Source organism: Rhagoletis pomonella, unplaced genomic scaffold, assembly GCF_013731165.1.
Source record: "Rhagoletis pomonella isolate Grant_MI unplaced genomic scaffold, Rhpom_1.0 Rhpom_scaffold_00014, whole genome shotgun sequence".
NCBI classification, from domain to species: domain Eukaryota; kingdom Metazoa; phylum Arthropoda; class Insecta; order Diptera; family Tephritidae; genus Rhagoletis; species Rhagoletis pomonella.
Window position 1 is genome coordinate 9,136,452 of NW_023458568.1, and position 9,011 is coordinate 9,145,462.

The 9,011-nt window shown below is 35.6% G+C and overlaps 1 protein-coding gene across 1 annotated transcript in view; it reads left to right on the top strand.

Annotated features, from left to right (window-relative positions):
* LOC118749133 (uncharacterized protein KIAA1841 homolog) overlaps positions 1 to 9,011 on the top strand; it is a 99,498-nt gene that overhangs the window by 19,516 nt on the left and 70,971 nt on the right. Inside the window, exons 2-4 of the mRNA XM_036483901.1 lie at positions 2,296 to 2,567; positions 2,624 to 2,867; positions 2,924 to 3,061. Of these exons, the coding sequence (XP_036339794.1) occupies positions 2,296 to 2,567; positions 2,624 to 2,867; positions 2,924 to 3,061 (654 nt within the window). The remainder of the gene's footprint in view (positions 1 to 2,295; positions 2,568 to 2,623; positions 2,868 to 2,923; positions 3,062 to 9,011) is intronic.

Sequence of the window (9,011 nt, forward strand, 5' to 3'; positions counted from 1 at the left end):
CAGTTACTTTTCCAACATTTTCATATTGTGACCAATCATAATTTATTATTTTTTTTTTTTTTTAGTTTTGCATTTTCTAAATGTTCTTGTGGTAAAGTCTCATTGCTTTTCTTTTACTCTTATTCAATTTATATTGACTTCTCATATATTGAGAAATATCAATTGTGAAACCAATCGTTTCACAGTGGCTCTAGAGAGTTCATCGTCTTCAGAAAATACAACATTACTTCACAAAAGTGACCCACATGTGCAAGCTGCAATATGATCGTTTCGACAAAGCAAGTGGCCGCTAACGCTTAGAAAATACAACATTACAAATGTCTTCACAAAAGTGACCCACATGTGCAAGCTGCAATTTGATCGTTTCTACAAAGCAAGTGGCCGCTAACGCTTTGCCCAATTTGTGACATATATATGAGTCATAACTCTTTTTTGCTTGCATTCTTATTATATAATATTGCAGTCACATGTGTGTTTACATTACTGACCTTACTTACTAATTATTTGTAGACACACAACACATGTGAAAAATAATAGGGACATGACATTTTGACCAGTTTTAGCTATTTTTCTTTTGTTTGTTTTATGTTTATTACTATTTTATAAAAACACAGCTCCTTATGTAAGTCGAAATTTTTAAATAAAAAATAATTTTTTCTGACGACGTATTTTTTTCCACAAAGTATGTTTAACAAGTTCTTTTATATGGAAAACATCATCCACAAAGAAATTATCCAAAATTCAATAGGATTTCTTAGCCATATGAAACTTTCACTTTCTAGAATTTATAGAGCTCTAACCGCCAAAATAACGTAAGCGACATTTTTTTTTCAAAATTTTCTTTTTGATGCAGAAATGCATCTAGATGCTCTAGGAATATTTGTGCATCAAAAAGAAAATTTTGAAAAAAGTGTCGCTTACGTTATTTTGGCGGTTAGGGCTCGTTATTGAGCTATAAAACTGCAAACTTAAAATTTTTCTAAAAATTCCAAATTAAAAGTTTGTGGTGTAAAATGTTGTTAAACTCTTCTAGTTTTTCGACAAAGTTTGAAATTTCGACTTATATGGTTTTTGTTAGATAACAAGTTGTGCTTTTATAAACTAATGTTAGACATTAAACAAACAGAAAAATAGCTAAAACTGGTCAAAATGTCGTGTCCCTATTATCTTTCACATGACTATATACGCAGGTACATAGCTGAGAATACTTTTAGTACCTATGTTTTTTTTTTGTCTTTTTCCATAAATTTATGCAAAAACTCCAATTTATGTTTACGGATTTTCTCGCGAGCTTCTTCCGTTTTCTTAGCCATTTCCAGATAGTCTGCATGAAAATTTTTTCCTCATCTAAGAGTTCATCAATGTTTTTGTCAACTCGGATTTTTTTCGTTTAAGGGATTGATGTAAACAGCTTGGCGTGTTATATTAATTAATATATTAGTTATTACTTTGACTTAAAGTTAACCTTTTTGTTATATCGAGCCCTAACCGGAAAAAGGGCGTAAGCGACACATTTTTCATTTTTGTTTTTGATAGGAATAGATTACAAAGTTATGAAGAAGGCGATATCGCCTTAAACGCTTAATTCTACTCTGTTTACGTCTACTGAAAAATTTACTATTCGTTGCTTATGCCTCTTGGCGGTTAGGGCTAGATATGTATTATTGAATAGTACCTAAAACGGATTGCTCCAACTCAAAACTTTCGTCTGAGGATCTCGCCGCGAAGGATGCTCCTTCCTTATATGTGTTGTTTAAAACATTCCGGGTTAATCCAGCGCTTTTCTCCTTATTTAGACGAATCATACCCTCGCCGATGTATTGAACGACCCGGTTAAATCACGAAGCCCTCTCTATCGCCAGACCTGAATCCATTAAATTTTTTCTACTGGGGCTGCCTTAAGGACAAAAAATACTCAAAAACGATTCTAAACGAAGAGCATTCGCGAGAACAAATAAAAGGAGCTGCTGCTTAGATAGCCCAATTGAGTTTAAGACCACAAAAAGCGCTTTTCTTAAGAGGTGCCGAGCTTGTATTAGAGTAGAAGGTCGCCAATTAGAGCATATTTTATCAACTCATGTATATTTTATTTCACGTGAACACATCCTTCACAAAAATATTGGCAGATATAGCCCTTGTTATTATGTGTATGCAAATTGTTTTATTATTTTTTAAGAGGATCTCAAACTTGTGTCTGAAAAACTATCACAGTCCGTTCAAAACGCTAATTTTATTCTTTGGAAGTATTGTCTCATTAATTCGTATCTTATTTATCATTTCCTCTTTCATTTTAAGATGGAACCGCTAATGATTGATTGCTTATCGTTTTGCCATGCCCGGCTTTGTGATGTTGTACGTTGCTCCATAAATCTTTCATGCTTAAACGACTCCATAATTACACGCCTAGCAGCTATGTTTACTAATTTAGAACTGGAATTGGTACGTGACAAAAAAGAGCGTCTAGCACCACGTCTTTGGATAAAACTAATTCAAAGCCTTTGTGAACCAGAACCAGAAGCACTACGGGGACATTTCTACAGTTTGGCTGGCTTGTTTCGTTGTTCAAAGTGAGGTGTTTTTATTACAGATAATAGAATTTAGACTCAGTTCATTCTTTAACTAGGTGTGGCGAACATCTTACAAATACAATGAAGTCATACATATCTTGTCAACCAAATAATACACGTTTATCTCGGTGGGGTCAACTCACTGGTTATCATATGCGAGATATGTTTTGGAACATGGATAATTACATTGCCCAGGTTTTTAAGGAACGTCGCTCATGGCGTCATGTGTATTGGAAACTATGGGGCCATTGTCATTTTTTATATTGCTGCATATGTGAAATACACTTTCCAGTCTATAAGGTGAAGGCTTATTGGTGATATACCTAATTATGTTTAAGAGATATGCATATTTTTAGATGGCATGGTGTCGCTTTCACCCTTTAAGCCCCAATTACATTGACTCGAACACGGAAGACTTCGTTACTGGTCCTATAGGTCGGTATCCGTGCTGCGGACGAAAGGCATACCGTTACGACACATTTCCGGAGGCAAATGTAAGTATCTGTCATAGAGTTAGATGTGATTGTACCCCAGTAAAAGAATTATATGTGCAATATGATTTTCTTCATTTTCCATCAATGAAAGAAGGGTAAAACTTTTTGCTGTAAGCAGTTATAATAGCCTTTAGGTTATAAGTATTTTCATATGTAAACTTGATATTCGTTTATAATTTTAACTAGCGTTATCACAAACAATAGTATAACATTCAAAGCATAGATTATTTAGTACATCTTTTCATCGTCTTTTTTAAAGTTGTATACATAAATATGTACATACATAACATGCCTATTTATATATGTACGTATGTATGTACATTAGGGTGGAGCGAAAAATAAAAATTCCTCTTTTCGAAACAGCCGAGTGCGGAAAAGTTGTGGTACCTAAGAACATATTAAATTTCAGCCCGATCGAATAATATCTTCTGCCTCCGAAAACTCTTGAAAAATGTGAAATTTTAAAGAAAAATTGCATTTGTTGCTAAAAAATGTTAAGTGTTAATGAAACTTATAAACTATATGTATAAGTACATTTTTATCCTAAACAATGTTTTTCGTGGTTAAACTACCTGTATATTATGTTAGGACAAGTTTAGTATGCTGTATTTAATGAGTTGCCCAGCCCAAATGAGACCATATTATAAGTTAAGAAAGGACTTTACCATTTTCATTAGTCATTTCCAGTATTACATTTGTACAGCTCTCGGCTCACAGCATTCGAAGATTCAGTGACTCAGAACTCACCACGTGAAGGTGGCTGTACTCCGAGTTACTCCCACACCATGTACCCAATCTACCACCCATTAGCATACTGTGAGTTAACAATTGTTAACACGGATTCTCAAAACAGTGAAATTTAAATGCCGTTGAATGGCATTGTAATCACATACACAAGTACTCATGAATATCCGGTTTAGAACCTGTATTGGTTTTTTGTATTCCAAATCTGCATTTGAGACCGCGAAGTCAATTTCGCTAGTGTTAAACCATGTCGCTGTTCCTCCCCACAGACATGAGTGGCTGCATCCGGGACAACCTGGACGTATCTTTCCACAGCTTGCGCGTGGCATGGAAGCAGGGGGTAAAGATATTTAGCGACTGAGCCGGTTGTCACTATGTCTATCAAATAATCTATCGGCACGTCTGCCTACAGAAGCGGGTCAGTGATGGAGGTCCCACTACAAGATATCAGATCAATGTAATCAGATGCATCAAAATAAATCTTAGGAACTCTAAAAGACCTAGGCCTAATAGTAATGGTCCCATCTTGTATTTCAGATATTCTGTATTTTAAAATGCGACGTTTTGCAAGCTCCCCGACATGGGCCTCTCGTCAGAGATCATCGCAAGTAGCAAGTTTTCTGGGTAGTAAAAATAGCCGTTTGTTTGAATCACGCTATCAACAACTTTCCTCTGGTCTTAAACTCCAATTTCGATGGCACGGATCTTGTCCAGGTAATACCTGATCGGCACTGAGATCAGTTAAATTTAAGTTTTAAACGTTTGAGGAGATTGGTCGGAATTCAACTAAGGGTAAAGAAGTGCACTTTGGTAAGTGCTGGCCGATGGGCCTCGCCATCTCTCTCGCTACTCTCGCCATCAAGTAACTGAAATAGGTGTCTAAGAGGTAATTCGTTGCAATGAAGAAGGAAAATCAGGCACTGCAATGGGTGGTTTAGCTTTCCTCAATAAGACGAATAACTCCTTCCACGTGTCCTGTATTTGTATTAGTTCCGTCTGCACCTATGGCTGAAATGTTGTCAATGTCTATGTTGTCGGTCTTAGCCTCGGGAAATTCAACCAGACCCGTGGAGATTGGGGCTGCTTTGCTTAAAGTAGGAGTAATATGGCACCAGTATAATGATCCTGGCTCTCTTACAATAGTAATATGTTCCTCTTGGACACATCTGCGGTATTGAATATTTCCCTCTTCTACTAAGATAAGGGTTTTGTTTTTGCGACCGTCAAAATACAACCCCCACAAAGTCGTTTCAATGCTCTCAGCAGAGATCTCTCTCATTTCTCTCCTCACCCTTATACGCTCCCGCCTAACCTTATTTCTATCAATGACGTTTATAGAATTATTCTCGGAGACCAAACCAACATCCTGCAAGGCAGCTGAGGCTATGGCAGCGACGGATCTGTCCGACAAGCCGTACCTATCGCTGACTAGAGCTGTTTTAGAAATACATAACTAAACGATTTAAGAGGAAGAAAGTTGCTGCCCTTTTGAAGTCGATGGGGAGTAATCATCATTGTTAGTATCACTCTTGGTCAGACACTCAATACTACCATGATTGCTATTCTCATCGGCTGGCAAATCTACTTCCCGGGCTCTGGAAGTACAATGTGGCAACTTTAGAGGTCGGGCAGCTTCCTGTGCTTTCCTAGCCTCCCTCTGTTGAAGAACAGCGGTTGCTTCTTTGTCAAGAGTACCGATGACCATTTTTCGGACTGTTCTCTGATTAATAAGAAACGCGGATTCTCTCTGTAGAACTTTTCTCTCTTTGCAAGTGCATATGTCGAAATGGCTTGTTTGCGCATGTAATTTAAAACTTTCAATAGTTTTGGCAGCTTTATTGCAGCTTTGAAGTTTGCTATGTGACTTCATGATTTTTCATGATATGCCTTTAACATTTAAAGAACTCTTTTATGCGTAACATGTGGTATTGATGCTTTTTCGTACAAGGAAATAATCTCCTTGGCTATGTTCTCAGAAATGTCAGAAAACAAGGGTTCTTTGTTTCCCTCTTCGGAAGCACAGTCTTTGATAACATCTTCATACGTGGGAAGTTCAAAAGAAGACAGTTCTTTGGGACCACCAAACGGAGGGCAGTTGAACGTCGAACGACTTTTAAACTTCGACGAAGTAGCCATTGCTACTATGAATAAATGCAGAGAAGCGAATCAAATTACATCAGTTAGCAACACCAGATTGAACACAAGTAAATACAGGAAAATACAGCAACAAGAATATGACAGAAGCGCCAGTATAAAAAAGTGAGACATAATACACAAGGAAGACAACGTGGTCTAACAAAAAGACTAAAAGAACAACAATAGCCGCTAAACTCCGTAAAGGCAGCGAATATCACAAACGAAAAAGGATGCCACCCGCTACCCTACAGAAAGCGTCGTGCTCTAGCTTTGCCCCGACAGGTTACGACGTGTCTCAACAGAACCAATGCACGCAACGAATGAAGCCGCCGGACCGGCGCCGCGGCATGGCAGCAAGGACTGGGAGTGGGGAAGGGGCAGCAAGGAGTGGGAAGGATGAGTTTAAGTGGCGTAGGAATAGTGCTAGTCTTTCTGAATAGACAACAAATTGTAATCGTGAATATCTTTACCAAAACAGACTGTCGTTCTCCGAATATTCTCCTGTATGTTGCTCCACTGTTGCTTGTCTTGTTGTTCCACTCTTACCAGGCACGTGTGTTACGATCTACAAATGTGTTTTTATTCGCGAAACACATTGTTTAACATAAAAATTGCTTATACATATGTATATATTATAAGTTTCATTAACATTTAAGATTTTTTAGCAAAAAATGCAATTTTTCGTTAAAATTTCACTTTTTCAGGAGTTTTTGGTGGCAGAAGATATTATTCGATCGGGCTGAAATTTTAATATGTTCTTAGATACGTCGGTCCACAATTTTTCCGCACTCGCCTGTTTCGAAAATAGGAATTTTTATTTTTTTCGCTCCACCCTAATGCACATATCGCACACCGTCTTCAAAAGAGTCACAACTCAAAATATTACGTTTGTCAGAAAATGCGAAAAACCATTTCTTAGCACATGTCAATCATATGGACAAGGCCCACTTTACCTTAGGTTGTTTTAACAAATTATAACAAAAATTTGGTCCAGCTTTTGCTGAAAGTTAAATAAAAGCTCTGCGTACATTTTTAGCGCATAATCTCAAAAATGCCAAATTTTGAGTTGTGACTCTTTTGAAGACGATGTGCTATATGCATGGTTTTTTTTCTTTACAGAGAAAAATAAATAAAGTGGATAGTATAATCGTTTGTGCCGCAGAAACAAAAAATAACTAAGCACTTTTTAACACCCCAAAATAGCTTGGTACTTGTAGCAGTTATGCTGTATACCTGAACGAAATATAATCCTTCGTGAAAAAATGTTTTTGTGGATTGTGGTTCAAGGACATATGCACATATGTATGTATGCATATTTATATGTAGATATAGGGAAATTTACCTAAACAAAGAATAGAGGCCGGCCCACACACCTTCAACTTTGGAAAAGTAGGAAACTATTTTGGGGGTGTTAATACATGTACATTAGACTGCATCACTCCCCATACAAAAAAAAATCGGTACTATTTTTCCATTGGAATTATAAAATCTATTATATTTTAAGAAGTCCACCAAAATATTTAGAAAAAATATTAAGATTTAAGTGCGCTGGACCAATTTCAAAATACCTCCAAAAATGGAGCTTTTTATGAATAAAAACAGTTTCTTAAATTTTATTTTTGAAAAAATTCCCTCAAATGACAAAACGGGTTAAGCTTAAAAAATTTGCATAAAAATATTTAAAAAAAATTAAAAAAAAATTTGAACGGAATCGTAATGAGATTTTTGATGCTGTTTTTTAACTTTTTTCAAAGATTGGTATAAGAAAAACTTGAATAACTGAGCCTAAACTCTTCTGATTTAGACTTAAGAGGTGTCGGTGGCAAGGTATTTTCTCACCCTTTTTATTTCTTTGCTAATAAACTCATTCAAAGGATGAAAGAGAAAGGTAGGATGAACGAACGTCATTCAAAGTTGAATTAAGATGTGTTGGTATTTGAAAAAAAAAAAAATTGCTACTCGAATGATATTTTTTTTGACAGAACTAAAAACCTTTCTACCGAGATCCCATAAGTCTAAATCAGAATAGTTTTGGCCCAGTTACTCAAGTTTTTCGTAAATCAATCTTTGAAAAAAGTAAAAAAAACAGCATCAAAAATCTCATTCTTACGATTCCGTTGAAAAGATTTTAAAATATTTGTATGCAGATTTTTTAAGCTTAATCTGTTTTGTCATCTGAGGGGACTTTTTCAAAAAGTTCTTTACGAAACTATTTTTATTCATAAAACACTCCATTTTTGGAGGTATTTTCAAATCGGTCCACTTAAATCTTAATATTTTTTCCAAATATTTTGGTGAACGTCTTAAAATATAATAAATTTTGTAATCCCGCCGGAAAAACCGAAACTTTTTTTGGTGATGCAGTCTAAATAACATACATGCGTACATATATAAATACGCATTTTATGTATACAACTTTAAAAAATATTGTACTAAACAATCTGTGCTTATGTTTTCAAATAGATTTAATTTTTTTGTCTTCTCTGTTTCACCACACTCGCTGCGTGTCCGCGCGGCACGTGGCATGAAGGCAAAAGCACCCGTGGCAGGAGCTAAAAAAATGAATAGCTAGCGACTCCGAGCAAGTTTCCGTGTGTTTTTTTTGCTTTTAAATAATGTATTATAGAATAAGGATTGGTATTCAATGTAAACGATTAAAAAAGCAGATCGAGAAGTAATAAATATTTCCATTTGTTTATAATATTTTTTTTTTAATTAAATATTTTATATAAAATAATGATTATTTGAAAAATTGAAACAATCAGGCTAAATAAAGCGTGTCTAATTAACTTTTATCGTGGAAAAAATCAGTGGATAATAAATAATTACTGAATTCATTAAAAAAAGGTTATAACAATAATTCTTGTAAAACTTCGAATTTTGCAAAATTGCTCAAATTATATTTTTTGTTTATGGTTGTAAACATACAGTGATTTGTGCAAAAAAATCTTGACCATCCAATTGTGGGTGGCCCACTTGAGAGATTTTCACTCATATGGAGGCTATTTTTATTATAAAAACCGTTATGAGGTGGGTTTTGTCAAAGGCTGAGGTGAACTCAGCCGATCCA